At 43.0% G+C, this 19,273-nt stretch overlaps 1 protein-coding gene across 3 annotated transcripts in view; it reads right to left on the bottom strand.

The window, feature by feature from the left end:
* Positions 1-19,273, bottom strand: part of ZBTB40 (zinc finger and BTB domain containing 40) — a 68,939-nt gene that overhangs the window by 10,229 nt on the left and 39,437 nt on the right. For all 3 annotated transcript variants that reach the window (XM_068240600.1, XM_068240599.1, XM_068240598.1), the window contains exons 7-14: positions 18,533-18,669; positions 15,029-15,227; positions 11,444-11,577; positions 8,926-9,094; positions 7,093-7,539; positions 6,364-6,570; positions 4,623-4,787; positions 3,648-3,862 (exon numbers count right to left, since the gene is read on the bottom strand). In XM_068240600.1, coding sequence (XP_068096701.1) covers positions 3,648-3,862; positions 4,623-4,787; positions 6,364-6,570; positions 7,093-7,539; positions 8,926-9,094; positions 11,444-11,577; positions 15,029-15,227; positions 18,533-18,669 — 1,673 coding nt within the window. The remainder of the gene's footprint in view (positions 1-3,647; positions 3,863-4,622; positions 4,788-6,363; positions 6,571-7,092; positions 7,540-8,925; positions 9,095-11,443; positions 11,578-15,028; positions 15,228-18,532; positions 18,670-19,273) is intronic.

A 19,273-nucleotide genomic window follows, 5' to 3' on the forward strand; every position in this document is an offset into this window, starting at 1 on the left:
CTACCATGCCCAGCCTTTTCGGTGGAAACCACTCCAAGTTTCCAAACGTAACATTTTTTGGGGCCTTATTGGTCTACGCACCCAATACATCACATGCCCATGTTCTCTGCTGCCATGTCCAGGTCACAATTTGAGAACATCCTGCGCTTCCTGCACTTCAGTGCCAATACAACCTGTCATCTAAGAGGCCACCCTGCTTATGACCGGTTCCACAAAATTCGGCCCCTCATAGACCACCTGTCATCAAAATTTGCAGATGCTTATACCCCTGAACAGTCATTTTGAGGCATTTGGTTTCCAGACTACTCCTCACGGTTTTGAGCCCCTAAAATGCCAGGGCAGCATAGGAACCCCACAAGTGACCCCATTTTAGAAGACACCCCAAGGTATTCCGTTAGGTGTATGATGAGTTTATAGAAGATTTAATTTTTTGTCACAAGTTAGTGGAAAATGACACTTTGTGAAAAAAAACCCAATAATAATCAATTTCCGCTAACTTGTGACAAAAAATAAAATCTATGAACTCACCATACTCCTAATGGAATACCTCGGGGTGTCGTCTTTCTAAAATCACTTGTGGGGTTCCTATACTGCCCTGGCATTTTAGGGGCCCTAAACCGCGAGTAGTCTGGAAATCAAATGCCTCAAAATGACCTGTGAAATCCTAAAGGTACTCCTAGGATTTTGGGCCCCTTAGCGCACCTAGGCTGCAAAAAAAGTGTCACATGTGGTATCGCCGTACTCAGGAGAAGTAGTATAATGTGTTTTAGGGCGTATTTTTTACACATACCCATGCTGGGTGGGAGAAATATTTCTGTAAATTAGAATTTTTTTGATAAAAAAAAAAAAAAAAAAAATTATCAAAAAAATTCTAATTTACAGAAATATTTCTCCCACCCAGCATGGGTATGTGTAAAAATACACCCCAAAACACATTATACTACTATTTCTCCTGAGTACGGAGAAAACACATGTGGGACACTTTTTTGCAGCCTAGGTGCGCTAAGGGGCCCAATGTCCTATGAGCACCATTAGGCTTTACAGGGGTGCTTACAATTTAGCAACCCCCAAAATGCCAGGACAGTAAACCCTCCCCCCCCCCCCCCCATTTTTTTTGACAAAATTCATGTCTTTTTTGATGAATATAATAAAAACTAAAAAATCACAGCAGCAATCAAATAGCACCAAAAGAAAGCTGTATTAGTGACAAGAAAAGGAGGTAAAATTTATGTAGATAGTAGGTTGTATGACCGAGCAATAAACCGTTAAAGCTGCAGTGGTCTGAATGGAAAAAAGGTGTCTGGTCCTTAACCTCCTTGCCAGTTATCCCGAAATCAGTACGGGGTAACCTGCGCAGGAGGATTTCTCAGGCCCGCTGGGCCGATTTGCATAATTTTTTTTCCCTACAAGCAGCTAGCACTTTGCTAGCTGCGTGTAGTACGCAATCGCCGCCGCTCGCCGCCCCAGACCCCTGCGCAGCCTGGCCAATCAGTGCCAGGCAGCGCTAAGGGGCGGATCGGGATTCCCTCTGACATGGCGACCGGGGAAGCCCTGCAGGAAATCCCGTTCTCAACGGGATTTCCTGCATACTCTGATCGCCGAAGGCGATCGGAGTGGGTGGGGGGATGCCGCCGCTCAGCGGCTATCATGTAGCGAGCCCTGGGCTCGCTACATGATTTTAAAAAAAAAATTTTTTTTTAAAAGTGCGGCGCTGCCTCCTTGCCGGATTTTTTAGAACGGCAAGGAGGTTAAGGGGTTTTAAGACTGCAGTCCTTAAGTGGTTAAGTTATCAAAACCGGAAACCAGAAAAAGATAGCCTCAACAAAATCGCAAGCGCACAAAAATCGCAAGTAGAAATTTGCTTTAAAAAACGTGATTATATCCCGCTGCGTTTGCGATTTTCAGTGTGTACAGGCCCTTACTGAGGCCAGCGCTGCTGAGGTAGTAAGGCACCTCAGCTAAGGAAGTAGGGCTGGTGTGCAGTTTTACTGCTAGATGCACAGTGGCCCAATACAGCATTACTTTAAAAGAGAAACCGTGTCCAAGGATTGAACTTTATCCCAATCAGTAGCGGATACCCCCTTTCCCATGAGAAATCTTTTCCTTTTCACAAACGGATCATCAGGGGGCTTTATACAGCTGATATTGGGGTGAAACCCCTCCCACAGTGTGATGTAAGGACCATGGTGCTGACATCACACTGTGGGAGCCTTGTTGCATTGTGGGAAATAACAGTTGTAGCAGCAGCTACTTCCACTGACATCACCTGCCAGCAGTAAAAATGTCACCATGTGATAAATGTCAGAATGTAAATCAGGAAGAGGAAAGATTTTACAATGGGCTAACACTGACTAAATCATTTATACATAATTATTGTAAAAATTAAACACTTTTGTTAATTACGTTATTTTCATTGGAGTTCCTCTTTAAAGACCTGTGCATTATGGAATTACTGCAACTGCAATCCTAGTTAATTCGTTATACAGTATCAGTTTATTGCTTGGATTACACAAACTGTGAAGCCATTCTTTAAAAAAAATCTGACTGGTAACAGTCAGTGCCTGGCGCATGCACAGTCCATTCCATGCACCCGTGCATTGCGCTCCCACATGGCTGTGCACAACAACCGTGATCAAGAGTGCCCTGGGCATGCGCAGTTCGAAAACAGAACTGTGCATGCCTAGGATGCTCCCGGCGGGAGCGTGTAAACAGAGGGCATGCAGATGGTCTGTGCATGCGCCCTGGACATCTCGAATAGGTGCTACTGCAGCAAGATCTGAGGAAAAGATAGACACAGTAAGGAGTCTAGAGTTATCAGGAAAGCCGGCCTGCAAATAATTTTTGGATCTCGAGGAACCCCTGAATTTATTCTGCTGGAGGCATGGTCTTTAAAAGTAGGTGGGGCTGTTTATTTCACTACCCCCTATTACACTGCCATTCATCATACTGTTTTCTTATTCTAGTGATTTTTATTAATTATTATACATCATTATTATTCTGATACTCCTATTATAATGTGCTCTATGATTCTTCCCCCACGATGGAGGAAAATGCCAGGGAACCCCTGCAGAGTACGCAAGGAATGGAGAGACAGGAGGTCAATCGGCACTGCAGGTGCTTTATTCCAAAAGCAGGCACAGGTACAGTACATAAAATCGTAAAGATAAAATTGATTCACATACCATAGGATGGAGTGGGGTAAGGTGCCTTTCCCCGGCACCCACCGCATCACCCCACTCCATCCTATGGTATGTGAATCAATTTTATCTTTACGATTTTTTGTACTGTACCTGTGCCTGCTTTTGGAATAAAGCACCTGCAGTGCCGATTGACCTCCTGTCTCTCCATTCCTTCAAACATCTGCTCTTCATATATCTGAGCACGCAGTCTGCACCATAGCAGGAGAAGAGAGTGGGTGTGCATCCTGCCTATGTTCTTCCAGCAGCAGCTGCCCCTAAGCTGCAGTGCCAACTAATTTTCCTTCCCTTCTTCTTTTGCCTGCAGAGTACGCAAGGAACCCTGGGGTTCCAGGGAACTCTGGTTGAGAAAGACTGGCCTATAGTATCGGTACAAAAGCGAGGTAAGTATATTTGTTAACCTTTTTCCCCCCGAAAGGTTTACTTAAAGATAGAAAGTCAGCAACCTACCTGATAAGCCTTATCACAGATATCACAATTGTAAGGCTTTCCTCCAACATGGGTGACAATGTGGCGTTCTAAGAGGGAGGGAGCACTAAAAATCTTCTCACATGATGGACAGGGGTGATATTCCTTGGAATGTACAACTTGGATGTGCTGTCTATTCTCCTCCAAAGTAGGGAAACTCATTCTGCACTTCTGACAGTCATATGGATCTTCAATGTCTGGAGAAACATTGTAAATATTGTTAGTTCTTTAAAGGGTTGCATTTATTCCTCCTCATCAGCCCACCTGCATGAATTAGCATCTCACTGACGATAAACACATATTGATTTGCACTCCATATAGCCAAATACTATAGCCATATATTTAAAGCCTTGACTTTAGAAATGCACTCAGAATGCACTCGTACAATTTCTACTGCAATGCATGGTTTCCTTAACCTCCTTAGCGGTACTCCCGAGTCAGGCTTGGGATGGAAATCCGCAGCTTAGAGCGGTAATCCCGTTATATGCAGGAGCTGCTGCTGGTAGGTTAAAATGTTGTGTGGCAGCTTTTGTGCTTTCCTACTTCTGTATCACATAGTCACAAATGATTAACTTGCCTACTAGCTGTAGCACCACAGTTCTACAAACATTTGGCCTAATGCCTGGTACACACCATACAATTTCCCTTCAGATAGATGGTCTGACCACATTTCCGATCATTTTTCTGTTCGATTTTCTGATCACTTCTATACAAAATCGATCAGAAAAACTATCGGAAATCAGATCGGACCAGTCGTAAATTATCTATTCGATCCATTTACCTAAAGGGAAATTGTATGGTGTGTATGGCATAACAATTATCCTGGTTGTCCTGTTCAATTTTGGGTTTAGCTTGGCTTTAGAAAGCAACAGTTATAAAGAACTGTTAGTAAAGCACTGATCTATATTAAGAAAAGAGAACCAAACCCATATCAGCAGCTACCGTAGTACAACTTACTGTGGAATGTGCGCAGATGGATAGAAAGCCCATTGGCCTGGCTGAAACCTTTTCCACACTCCCGGCAGACATAGGGCTTGTCTCCCGTATGAGTCCTGACGTGCCGTGTCAGTTCAATGGATTGTGCAAAGACTGCATCACAGTACTGGCACACATACATCTTTCCTAAACAAAAATAACATCGTTATCACAGGTTACAAAATGCAATGGTTGTCCAAAACCAAATAAAAACATTTATATAACAGGGCCACCCGTTAGGCAAGAAAGGGATGGTGAGGTCTCTAGATAAGGCCCAAAAGACAAAAGTGTTTCGGCCGCACGCCTCCTCAAATGTGCTCCAGTGGCCAGCAGCATTCTGCGCATGTGCAGTTCCGAATCTTTATTAACCTCCCTGGCGGTAATCCCGAGCTATGCTCGGGCTAGCTGCTGGGAGCTCTGTGCAGAGTATAGCACGCAGCGGGAGCTTTTATTCACCTCCCTGGGGATCCAGACGTTGGTAGGCGTTCTTCTTCCTGTTCTCGGAGGCTCTGAATCACTATGGTGAGATCGCCGTCATCCATCTCACTACAAAGTTACAGTGCCACCTGGAGGACGGAGGTAAAATTGCAGCTCTGGCAGGCATTCTGGTGGCATGATTATTTCTTTATTTTAGGGTCTGAAACCTTAAAAAAAAAAAAAAAAGGACCATAAAATCTAGAAATAATCATACCCAGGGCGGTTAAATGCACATGCCCAGAACACTCCTGACAATGAGGCATTGGGAGAGAGATCGAGGAAGTACGTGGCCAGGACCGATCATGCACCACAATCCACAAGGGGAGATCCTCTAGATTGTAAGCCTTGGACAGCCTCCCTCCTTGTGTATCATACTTGAATACGCCCTCTACTCAAAAAATAATGTAAACTTGTATTATTGGGACTACTACTATTGCATTGTACACTCTGGTATTGTGTATCTTATTGCTTATTACCTGGATTGTGATGTCGGTCACCCCGGATAGAATTGTGTGTAACCTTATATATTGTTGTCCACTGCTCTAATATGTTGGCACTATATAAATCCGATAATAATAATAATGATAGCAACACAACTGAGGGGACATGGAGGGGATCAAGAGACTTGAAAGACTAATGCCCTGGAAGAAGCCGTAAGTAAAAAGTGTTGTCCTCCCTCTTCAGGTACACTCTGCTTTTCCCTGAAAAATGCTGAAATAATTGGCAAGAAAGTCATGAAGAACCCAAAAAAGTGTCCAACCTGTCCATGAGTGACACCAAGAATGCCACATCTGCCTAGGAAATGAAGGCTGGATTGCATTCTGACATTAGCCCCCATATCAGAGATAAACCCTTTTCTGCGCAATTACCAAAACTAGTTTCAATTCCTGAATCTGCCCAACAACTCTAGAGGCAATCTGAACCCACAGCTGTCAGGCACATAAGTCTTTAGCAGCTACAGGGGGAAAATACTTCCCAATGTAAAATCTATGGAGCTCCATAGGGAAAACTGATAAAAAGAACATGAATTAATAAAGCATTCCTGAATGAGTGGGGCATCACAATTCTCTACATTCTGAATTAACATGGAACATCTCCCTTTTACTACAATGGTATTGTGTTACTGTATTTAGTTTTTTATTCACATAACCCTAACAGTATCTTTTATTTCACAATTGTATTCAGTTCGGTTATCAGTATTGAGATAAGGCCACACAAATTGCAACCCATGAGCCCAACAGAATACCTTCAGAATGCTTCTTTTTGGTGTGGTAGGAGAGAGCTGCAGCCTGTGTGAAGGTCATGTGACAGTGCTTGCACATGAAGGGTCGCTCTCCTGTATGAAGACGTTGGTGGTTTTTCAAGGTGGAGTTAGCAGCAAATTTAGCACCGCACTCTTCACAGGAGAATGGCTTTTCATCAAAATGCTCCGTTCGCTTGTGGTACTGCAGACCTAAATAACACACAAAACAATGCATGCATGAGGAAGATAGCTTTTTTGTGACCTTATTTCTAAAACGATTTGGCTAGATGGACTCCTGTACACAGCTGCCAGCAGGAGACTCAATCCCATAGCCAGTCACGCACAAGAACACAAAATCCTGTGGGCTGATAGGTCCAAACCAATCGCTCTTATCAAAGTAATGTAGGTAATAGGAGAATTCCTTTAGCCCTGCTGTCACCTCGGATCCTGTAACTTACTCGAGTTAAAGAGGAGCTGTAAAAAAAAAAATGCAAGACGCGCCATGCGGACACGCTTTACGACGGGAAATGCGGAAGAAGAAGACGCTTTGCCGGAGGACGACTGGCAGTCGGCCGAAAACGAAACTTAGCCGCGGAGGGAGACAGGAGGGCACCGAAGGACCGGCGCGGGCACAGGACGGCTGCAGGAGGCTTGGGAAAGCCCCAGGTAAGTGAATTTTTTTTTACTCCCACAGTTAAGGTTCCCTTTAAGCATACAGAAAGATGGCATTACCTGATGGATGTGCAAACTCCTTGCCACAGATGTCACAAGTAACAAGCATTCTCCTTTTGTTTTTATTGTTCCGAGAAATCAAGTAGCCATGAACTTCTTCCCGATGCTGGTCTAGCTCCTTCTTAGAGGCCTGCACAACATTACAGTCTTTGCACTGCAGTGGGTTCCTTTTAGCCATCCTACAGCGTTTCATGTGAACCTCCAGGCGACAGCGGAACAGGAAGATTTTATCGCAGGACTTGCAGATGAAGTTCTTCTTTGACCCCTTTTCTTGTGCTAGTTCTGCCCTCTCTTTTTCTGAATCAACCTCCATGTTTTCATCATCCTTTCCTTCATCATCATCCTCATTCCTGTCTCCAATCTCTTCAACAGCATCTGCATGGCAATCACTGTTGATGATCCACTTGTTATCGCTGTCAAAAGTGCACTTACCATCCACGAGCAGCCCTAAAAAGCAAACAGATAAATGGCTGTTTACCATTCATAACTTTTATTTTTACCTAAAGTGAACCAGAGACGAAGCACCCTCATGTATTTTACCATATATTTCAGTTGGAACATTAGAGAAAACACTTACCCTGCTCTCTGCTACATCCTTCACTGCTCAGCCTGTTTGTTATCAGCCCTAATAAAATCCCTGACTTTGTCAATGATTCACTTCAGTCTGGCTTTGCTCAGGAACCATTATAGCTGAGTCTGTCTTCTTTGATGTCTTTTCAAGCTCAAGTCTGCCCCCTTCTGGCTCTGCTTTCCTGTTCTGTATATTTGCAGCATCACAGAGAGCTGTTATGAGATGAGAGGAGCTGCTGCTGCTGCTGAGGAAGGAGCTATACATGTTTTTTTAATCTATATTTGTTAGTAATAAGAGGTTTTTAGAAATGGGGATTTCATTTTGCACACAGCCCACTAAATAATATGCTTTTCTGATGAACTGTGTTTTGCATGGAGTTTTAGTAAAAAAACGGCACACCAGAGTGGTGAAAATACCAGGTATAGTATTTATTTAGTAAAAGGGGATATGTTTATTTTGTGCCAAAGCATTCATCTCTGGTTTCTTGTAAGGCAAATGACAGTCCCTTGCCAAATTAAACAGCTCAAACATTTAAAGAATAAGTGTACTTATAAATACATTAAACAAACTTCAAACTGCTATTAATCAATTATACAATAGTACTGTATTGTTAATTTAGCTCATTCAACACATCTGAGTACATCTGAGAACATCTAGCTGTCTACTGCTTACAAGTGCTTCCTCTTTAGTAGCGGTCTACATACATATATACATACATACATACACACTACTGCTCTGACAACTACACCTCTCAGACTCTTCTTCATATTACTTCACATTTTTCGAAGATTTTATGGCCAGTTAAGAGATTGTAGATTTGAGTCATATCACGATTAGGATAGCAATGCAGTTACCCACAAGACAGGATTATTAAGGAGTGAGTGAATATCACTGGGCCTGATGCAAACCAACGGTAATATTTACGTCCCCAGGCAGCGTATAGCAATATTACCGTTACTACTGCCAGCAGTGTACCCTGGATTTCTCTTTCAGTGCTACCTGCGGTATGTGATAAGTGTGAGCGTAAATACGGTAACATTTGCATTAGACGTACCTTTGGTTGTACTAATAGCGCAATACGCAGAAACATGCTGGCAGGCAGTAGTAACTGTAATATTGCTTTTTAATTTTTTTCTTCCACCTTGGGTACACTTTAACTAAATTTGTGCAAATAGGAGGGTCTTCAACAGTGTTTAGTAAACAGGCTCATGTCTGCCTAGCCATCTCTGTTTCAAGCAAACTACAATTAAAAGACCTCTCACCATTTTGTTCCAGATCCTTGATTACAGGCTGTAAATGAGGGGTGGAGTCTTGGACAGCACAGACTAAGTTGCAGAACTTCATGACAGGAATGGTGTTCTGCAGAGCAGAGCTCAGAACCACCCTTGCAGACAATTCACTATCTTCAGGCTCTTGTGAAATGTTCAACAGCTGCAACAATAGACCCCACTGTTAGTTGTAATGTAGAAGCTGACAACGCAACATAAATATTATATTATTAACAGAGAGATTTTAGGGACTTTGCAGAGGTCAGGAGTAGTAGCTCTACACTACAAATTCCCCCAGGCCTAATACTATGATCAACAGAAATGGTTGACACTGGTCATTTGGACTGGTCACCTGCTGAAAGAAGGGTATTGTAACAATAGATGTTTTTCAGCCAGGAACCCAGTTTGCAGGAATGGATTATCATACGAACTAAAAAAAATAACAAACAGTATAAATCAACCACCAGTTGGACCCTTTTAAATTAGGAAAATGTGTAGATTGAAGTAAAAGAATGATCAAGAAACAAATACTACCATGTCCCTCCCAAAAAATAATTAAATAAGAAAAAAGGGTATCCCCTGTACAGTATAAAACAACCCACCCCCACTGTCTAATTTTAAATTAGGTATAAAATGGGCACTTTATATCGTGGAAGGTATCAAATAACCATTGACATCAGCAGACTAAAGTTTGAAGGCTACGGATAGCTTGAGAGAGAATAAGACTACTTTACTTGGGCTACACACAACTGAGAACTGTGCTACTGAATATACCGTAATATGAAAACAACACCCCTGGTTGAAAACCTTATGTATTGCCCCACCTCTTGTTTCCTCCCCACTCTCCTTAGGCTTAGATGCTGTTCATTTTGTCAATCACTATACAATTGTCACTATAACTTATGTTTACCATGTCTAAATTATGCCCCAATGGGCATGATTCACAAAGCTTTTTCACCTGTTTTCCTCTGTTTTCACCTTATTTATTTTACATTTGTTAATCTTCCAAAGGGCAAAAATATAACTAAGGTAAGAAAAGTAATCTTGAAATGAAGTTAATCAGGAGCAACTTACTTTGAGTGATTATTGTGCTTGTAAATGTGCTGAAAGGTTATTTTTATGAATTAGGTGATAAGACATTTATGATAAGTTTTGTGAATAGAGCCCAATGTTTGTATTTGTATGTATACTAATGTCTGTATTTTATGCATTCCAGTGTTTGCTTTTACTCTTTTCAGCACCACAGAAGAAGGCACTATATAAATCAATAATAATCTGACAGGCAGCAGAGAGCCATATATGGCGTCTGTGTCCCACAATAAATAACCAGACAAGCATAGCTAATTTTGTTGAATGTTGCAGAAATACACCTGTTCAGATAATTCTCAATGAGAGCCAAACAAATTTAAATTACAATTCAAATACATGATAAACCGTATCCCCTGGAATTAAAATAAATATAGTGCCAGCTATCACTCCCAAGCAATATAGTTACAATAATGCCTTCAGAAAAAAACCCCAAACTAAATACCCCATTTTAGACCTGATAAAAAGACAATCATAAGTCGTGTCATGACATGTCTGTCACAGCGCCACAGAAGATGATTGCGCTATATAAATCAATAATAATAATAATAATAATAATAATAATAATAAAGTCTGCCCCATTCCCTTGCACTGAGGTCTGTGAGTAAGAAGCAGGGTATCTGATGTGACCTGACTGCAATAAAATAGGTGTACAATAAGGTATTTAGGACTGGTCTTTTTTTCGTAAATCATTGCAATTAAAGAAACATGGGTCTGGCTGTGATTACTGGAGCTGTGCTGTAAAGAAAAATAAATAAAAAAAGCAATACTAGGCTGCATATTAGGTACCCTCTCCAGAGTGTCAGCACTGTACACCAGGGCACTTTTCAGCCCCAACATATCTGTAGACAGCTGTACTTTTGCCTAGGGATTGCAGCCGCAACTGCTCTCATCACATCATGCAAGAGGTCATATCATGTAGTGTAGGTCTGCATATAGGTCACAGTTGTTTTTCATCAGATGTGGATAACCTATTTGAGATGAGTGAAGACTCATTTTGCAATACTGACAGTGTAATCAATCAGCCAGTATCTGTTTACACCGGAGAGCTGGTTCACACTACAAGAGCTTTTCTAAGCCCTTGAGATTTGAAAAGATCTTGCTAATGTAATGCTATGTGTGTGTTCTCACTGGAGCAATGTGATTTTGTAAAAATCCTCCAAAGTATTGCATTAGAAAGAGCTGCTTTTCAAATCACTAGTGCTTAAAAAGCTCTTGCAGTGCGACTCAGCCCTCAAGGTTCATTTTTTTAAGAGGATTGTTACAATATCAGTTAGTGTGAACAATTACAGTTTTGGTTCTAGTAAACAAAACACAAAATGGAAAAATGAATGAGTTGGCCACAGCAACCATGTCTAATATGATTTAACTCAAAGATCTCAACTTTTGCTCCAATTTTCATAGAAAGAAATGACAAAACATGTACCTCTTTCACCAGATCAGTCAAGGCTTCATCTTCAGGTGATACTGAACTGAGAATGTCACACTGACTAAACGCGTGAGCAATAGAGGAGCTATGATGAACCAAAATTTCTGCAACTTCATTTTCCCGGTTCATCACTTATCACACAAAAAAAAAAAAGAAAAAAAAAAAAAAAGCTGTTAAAACATGCAACACTTAAAAGGACCACTATAGTGAATTTAATGACATTTTAATAAAAGCTTTATCAAAATAAGAAGCATTTCAGTGTTTTTTCGCATTAGGAATACTGAGAGCCTGTTTCCACTAGATGCAGATGTGTGCAGAATCTGCAGCGTTTTCCCGCAGGCGCGCTTGACAGGGAATTGCTGCCTATTCGGGTAATTGCTTGGTGTCCGAATTGCACTGCAGTCAGGGCCGGCCCGCTCATGAGGCGGGGTGAAACATTTGCCTCAGGCGGCACATCTGGGGGGGGCGGCACCTGCCTGTCCGTGGGTGGGGGGCCGCCAGCCGAGCTGGAGGAGTAGCGAGCAGAAAGGGGGTATTGGACCTAGCGGTGGGGAGGGGGGTCGGACCCCCCCTCCCTCGCCTGGGTCCCCCGTTCTGCGCTACCTTCCAGCTGTAAATAGTTAAGTACCAGTGTGTAGATTAAGAGGCAATGGGCAGGGATCACTCAACTCTTCCGCGTTCCAGAAAGCGCTCCACCGACGTCACTTCCTGCAACGCCGCCCACTGTATTGTAAGTGGACGGCGTTGCAGGAAGTGACGTCAGTGGAGCGCACTTTGGAACGCGGAAAAGGTGAGTGATCCCCGCACGTTGCCTCTTAATCTATACGCTGGTACTAATTAAAGCTGGAGGGGAGCGCAGATCGATGGACCAGATGAGACCCCCCTCCCACCATTAGGCCTAATACCCTCTTCCTGCCCGCTACCCCTCCAGATTGGTGGCCCCCCTCCCACCAGGGGGGGGGGGGGGGGGGGGGGCGGCGATTTTTTAAAATTTTGCCTCAGGCGGCAAAAAGTCTAGGGCCGGCCCTGACTGCAGTGTCAATCTGTAGGCATGCAGCTGTTTCCGGCAGCAGACACCCGAATCCTTATAGCCATGCATGGCAAAGCAATTCTGACTGCGGCTTCACAGCATCAAAGGTGCCATGTCTGAATAAGAAATGGACACAGCAACCAGTGGAAATAAGCCCTTATTTCAAATTCCAACGTGAATTATCCCAAATATCTTCTGTTTTAATTCAGGAGTGTGAGGGAAAAAAAAAAAAAAAAAAAAAAGATGCAGTCATAGATATTACAATGCTGCTTTTCTTATAATGTCATAAAATTAATCGTAAATTTGCAACAATGGCCCTTTAAAGACTTGTACTTTTCAATTGCATCTATAATATACAAGAATACTTATTTTGTGTAATTCAGTAGCCTATTAATTTTGTTACTCAAAAGAGTCCTACCCTGTAAGGCCTAGTGCACACCAGAGCGGTTCTGCTGCGGTTTGCGATCCGCTTGCGGGTGCGGATCCGCTAGGGTAATGTATCTCAATGGGCTGGTGCACACCAGAGCGGGAGGCGTTTTGCAGAAACGCATACTCCCGGGCTGCTGCAGATTTTGGATTGCGGATGCGTTTCTGCCTTAATGTTAAGTATAGGAAAAACGCAAACCGCTCTGAAAAACAGCACTTCAGAGCGGTTTGCCAGGCATTTTTTGTTACAGTAGCTGTTCAGTAACAGCTTTACTGTAACAATATATGAAATCTACTACACCAAAAACGCTTCCCAAAACCGCAAAATGCTAGCTGAAACGCTACAGAAAAAGAAGAAAAAGCATTTCAAAATCTGCTAGCATTTTGCGGATCTGCTAGCGGGTTTTGGTGTGCACCAGGCCATAGTGAACATATAACTTTCACAAGCTTCCTAGCACATTCCACATTACAGTACAAGTTCAGCTCAGCAATCGGCTCCTGGTGTTTTCCAGAACACGGATTTTGTGTAAAAATCTTTCCTATTTACTTTGGACACACTTTCAGCAAAGTAAGCAGGAAAAAAGACAAACTCAGCGCTCTGTAAAAGGTGAACCTTTACTGATTGAGGGCTCCATCCCATTAGAAGCTTTTTCTATGCACTAGTGATATAAAAAAAAAAAAAATCTTGCTAATGCAATGCTATGTTTTTGTTTTTTGTTTTAATAAAAATCACATCGCTCAAGTGGGATCACACCCATAGCATTACATTAGCAAGAGCTTTCAAATCACAAATCGCTCAGAAAAGCACCCCTAGTGGGTTTCAGGCCTAAGAGGTTATTATAGTTTTACATGGCAGGAGATTAAGTAAGCCTGTCAACAATCTAGTCATTTTAAACTGTGGGCTTTGTTTAGTAAAGGGAAGTTACAGTATAACAGAATAAAAACATGTTTCTGGTTCCATATTGCCTTGCAATGCTTGCTGCTCCTTGCAGTATTTTCTATAGTGCACTGGGGTGTACAGCCCATGTCCCTCCGAGACGTCTTTCTAAATGGTATGAGCTAGGGTCACGTAGGCTCCCCTAGTTCTGGCTGGTCCTTGCTCAAAAGCTGACAGTAGTTGGCCTGTGTGTAAAAGTCAAAAGTTTCAACAGGGAGTTCCATGTCACTGGTGACATGCTTAACGGTGGTTTTTGTTTAACCCTCCCTCTCCGATTCAGAAAATACACTTTCAGTAGGTTAGCATGGCAGACTTGAATCAGAACCCAACTACAGGTGTACTTCAAAGCCCTAATAAAAAACCTGACCGGGCTTTCTCAAAGCTTCCTTGAAAGGTAGTGCTAGTAGGGTGGGACAGTCTGGGTAGCCTTTAGGGGATGGGGTGCCGGACATTATGTGCTGTGTTGACAAATTTTACCTTTTTATACACTGGTGAGTGCTTATACGGAATCTACTTTGTTATTAGTGTAGCTATGTGTGGTACAGCTGCTCCCATCGGGTCTAGATGGTTCAGTGTTGACCAATTGGGTGGTACACAACTGTTCTTTCTGTGTTTTCAAGTACAGTACTTCAAAGCCCAACTTCTTGTTTTGAATTAGAAGATACATTTCTAATACAATGTACACAGTTAAAGAGACTCTGAATTCACATTAAAATCAAGTTTTTATATTAAAAAATGTCTTTAACATGATTGCCCTAACTAAAACGCTGCATCCCCACGGCTGAAATCTAACTAAATCCCCCCAAACTCCCCAGGGCACACTGCGGGGAGCGCTTCCGAGAGGCAGAGCTTTCAGCTGCAGCTCTGCCTCCCACGGAAGCGCACAGGGCAGCAAAATCCACGACCAAGAAAGTTGTGGATTTTGTGAGGGGGAGTTAGGGGGGATTTAGTTAGATTTCAGCTGCGGGGATGCGGCGTTTTAGTTAGGGCAATCATGTTAAAGGCATTTTTAATATAAAAACTTGATCTTAATGAGACTTCAGAGTCTCTTTAAGCTATAAAGAACAAGAACCACCAAATTATAAACAATAATCAAGAGCCCTTTACTGAGAGTGTAGCAAAGAAAGGATCAGAGCAAAGCAAACCTTTTATAGCCTGCATTTTATACTTCTCTGAAATGCAATCTTACCACTCTGAAAGAAGTTATCAGCTCCTGGCTCCTTACGGATCTCATCTATCAGAGACTTCACAGCTGAACTGGTCTCTTCCATTGCCAGCAGCATCTGCCAGACTGCCATCACAGACAGGGTTTGCTCTTCCAAGACTGCAGATAGCAATACACCGAAGATGCGAGTGTTGCAGTTTTTCCTCACAATCTGCTCCATTACCTAAAAATAATACAAAAAATAATACTTTACCTTAACCACTTGCCGACCGCGCACTCATAACGCGCGTCGGCAAAGTGGCAGCTGCAGGACCAGCGACGCAGATCTGTGTCGCCGGCTGCAGGCTAATTAATCAGCAAACAGCCGCTCGCGCGAGCGGCTGCTTCCTGTCAATTCACGGCAGGGGGCTCCGTGAATAGCCGCCGATCGCGGCTCGCAGGCTAAATGTAAACACAAGCGGAAATAATCTGCTTTGTTTACATTTGTACAACACTGCTAACAGTAGCAGCGTTGTACCAGATCAGCGATCCCCGGCCAATCAGCGGCCGGGGATCGCTGTCACATGACAGGCAGGAGCCTGTTAGAGGCTGCACAGGACAGATCCGTTCCTGTGCAGCCTCCGATCTCCGGGGAGGGAGGAGAGGGAGAGGGGGACCCCTGCGGTGGAGGGGGCTCCCTGCGGTGGAGGGGGCTTTGAGGTGCACCCCCCGCCAGCCACACGCAGGCAGGAGCGATCGGACACACACCCTCCCCCCCCCCCCCCCCCCCAGGCACATCATCTCCCTAGTGGGGAAAAAAGGGGGGCGATCTGGTCGCTCTGCCTGGTGGTTGATCTGTGCTGGGGGCATTAGAGCCCACCCAGCACAGATCAGCAAAATCAGCGCTGGTCCTTAAGGGGAGGGGGGGGGGGGGGGGTAAAGGATGGGTCATCAAGTGGTTAAACACAGATAACATCAATACATTTACAAAACCTTCTTCCACTTTTTAGTGCTGTTGAAATCTATTGTGTATATGAATAAGCTGTATTCCCAATACAACAATAAAAGATCACTGACTATATATAGAGCAGATATGTCAAATCACCTGAGGGCCCAATATCTAAAACACAACCTGGGGCCAAATTGTGTATTCAGATTTATATTCGCTTTCTAATCTTTCATTGAAATTTCTTCCTTTGGCATCAACTTCTCTCTTCTTGGACAACTGATTGTTGATATTTCTAATCTCTACTTGTTAGAAAAACAAGCTGTGAAACGATGTAATAGAAACTATGCACTCTAGCGGCAGGTTCTTACTTGGTAAAAACAATTGCATTGTGGTTAAAAGTAGTTTATGGGCAGTACACACTTTAAATTAGCACTGACCTTACTTGAAACAATCATGTGCATGTTGAGCTCTTTTTTTTTTTTTAATTCAAAATGTATGACATCTATTCACACTATAAAATATATATTTTCTTTATGCATCCTATTCTTCTACACAGTCTCCCATCAATTTGTACAAGGTAACACCAGTTTGACACAATTGCATGTTGTGTACCAGGCACAGGGTACTTAAATTTGAAGTGGATAAAAGCAGTAAACTAAACATGAACCCCAGACAGATATACTAATCGCCTTCCAAACCACCTTAGTTTATTTTAAAGGGGTTCTGTGGTTCTATATAAAAGCAAAAACTGACATTTACCTGGGGTTTCTACCGGCCCCCAGCTGTCCTGTCCCGAGCAGTCCTCTACGATCCTCTGTTCCCTGCCGCCGGATATCGTCCAATTATTCGCCTAACTGAGCCTGCGTGGCCGCGCGTCCTCGCTCCCTGTCCCGTCTCCGGCAGTTGCATTCGTCTAGTTAGACGAATAATTGGACGGTAACCGGCGGCAGGGAACAGAGGATTGTAGAGGACGGCGCGGGACAGGACAGCTGCAGGGGGCCGATAGAAGCCCCAGGTGTCAGTTTTTTGTTTTTATGAAGAACCACTTTAAGTAAGTATTAGCAATTTTGCAAAGTGCAGTGTCACCCCCCATTTTGTATGAACAGATACTGGTGCTGTACTGTATGTGGTACCCAGTATATAGACGATTGACTGGTTGGATTGGTCAACTCTCCCACTTTGTAGCGGATTAGTCAGCTCCTCTTGTCTACCTGTTTATCAAAACGGTATGGAAGAATAGATCGCACTGTGCCCATAAAACACGCCTCTATCACCCTTCTGGCCCACCCTTGTATCCTATTTACCTCCTTCTCTGCCTCTCAGATTTCGCACATGTGCGCCTGCGCCGCTGCACTACAGTCCTCAGAAGCAAGATCTGAGAGGCGGTAACAGGAAAGGGCGTATCACCCGGCATCAATGACACCTGATGTATAAGATGACCCCTGACTTTTCAGAAGATTAAAGGGTTAAAAAGTAGTCTTATACGTCAGAATATACAGTAATTACTTCCTGTCCCCGCCCACCTTCCCAATGACAGGAAAATGGTGACACGGCCCAGTGTAGGGCTGCGACTCCACACGCACCCATACCATTTCTAAAATGTAGACATTTTTTAAGATTTAGAACTGACAAAAGGACAAGACTGAACTAACAATAGTGCTTTCTTTTTGCACAGGTCTGATGGAGGACTAAATGTGGTCACTACAGCTTGGTCAATGGAATGCTTATTTTTACTAGCTACACCTTTAGCGCCTGCAAGCTTATTGATTTGTTCGGATTCCCCATGGCCTCTGTACCAAGAATATCCTAAAGCACAGTGGCGTAGGGGCAGTACGGTGGTGTAGTGGTTAGCGCTCTTGCTTTGCAGTGCTGGGTCCCCGGTTCGAATCCCAGCCAGGTCAACACCTGCGTGGTGTTTGTATGTTCTCCCCGTGTCTGTGTGGTTTTCCTCCGGGCACTCCGGTTTCCTCCCACATCCCAAAAAAATACAGATAAGTTAATTGGCTTCCCCCTAAATTGGCCCTAGACTATGATACATGCACTACACAATACATAGATAGGGATTAGAATGTGAGCTCCTCTGAGGCACAGTTAAGTGACAACACAATATAAACTCTGTACAGCACTGCTTAAGATGTCGGCGCTAAATAAGTACTAAATAATAAAATCTCTCTGCTCTCCATATGACTACACAAAATGTTGCAGTAAAATCCCTTTATAGTAAACTCCAAGGGACCAGGCAAAGCATTTCACTACATCAGAAATTCTCATACTCAAGCTGGATTTATTTACTCAAGCCAATTTATTGCAAGTGCCACAGTATAAAAATGCACAATGTTTCATCCTGTGTGGTCTTTTTAAAAGTGCTTGCTAGCATACATTTTATATACCGTGGCACTTGCAATAAATTGGCCAATAGGCGCATATCTAGAGCAGACTTACTAAAGACATTCCAAGACTGGATGAGGATCCCCTCACTACAGGTGCAGAAAAGCTGTGTGCTGAGAACTAAACTCTGACCATACCTTTCAAACAGGAAAACCTAAACTGAGCGGTGGCACCTTTTAAAATGACAGCAATCTAAATAGATGTAAACTCACCTCTTTTTCATGGTCTGTTAAGCGTGGTGCTCCTGAAACCCCAGTAAGGATCAATTCTGCATTATTTACTACCTCAGACAAATTTTCCTGATACTGCCTTAGCAACTCTGCTCCGTAATCAGATGTGCTCAGCTTGCCTATAAACAAAACAGACAGTTCAAACAGCTATAGCATAAGAGACAATGAACCAGGCTTTATAAGACAGTTGAAAACCTAATTTCTGATTTAAATCATAGTCTGGAGTCTGAACAACATCTGCACCCTCTGCCCGATTGTGAATGTATTGCCTGCCCTACTCCCAGTCTTCAGACACTGCCACCCAGCTTTGCAGTAGAAAGTGCATTGTCTCAGCATAAGAAATATTTGCCAATCAGCGAGGAACATAGGTGTGGGAGGGGACAACAGGAGGGAAAGAGGCTTCAGCCAATCAGGCTGCATTAAGTCTGAGAGGAAAGTAAAGAGGCAAAAAAACAAACAAACAAACAAACAAAAAACAGCATGTCCTGCAACTTCCCTTGTCCAGCAATGTACCAAACAAGAGTTAGGTAAACTGGGGAATGATCAATTATCAACAAGAAAAGTAATAGTGATTTTAAATTTTGGATTGCCTGGTTAGCATGCTTATTAGTTGTTTACCAGATAAAAAGAAAGAATTGATTTTTGATTTTATGCCCGACAGTTGCACTTTAAAAGATTCCATGGTTCTGCTCATTATAAATTGTTCAAAGCTAAAAGATTGTT

Source organism: Hyperolius riggenbachi, chromosome 6, assembly GCF_040937935.1.
Source record: "Hyperolius riggenbachi isolate aHypRig1 chromosome 6, aHypRig1.pri, whole genome shotgun sequence".
Classification (NCBI taxonomy): Eukaryota; Metazoa; Chordata; class Amphibia; order Anura; family Hyperoliidae; genus Hyperolius; species Hyperolius riggenbachi.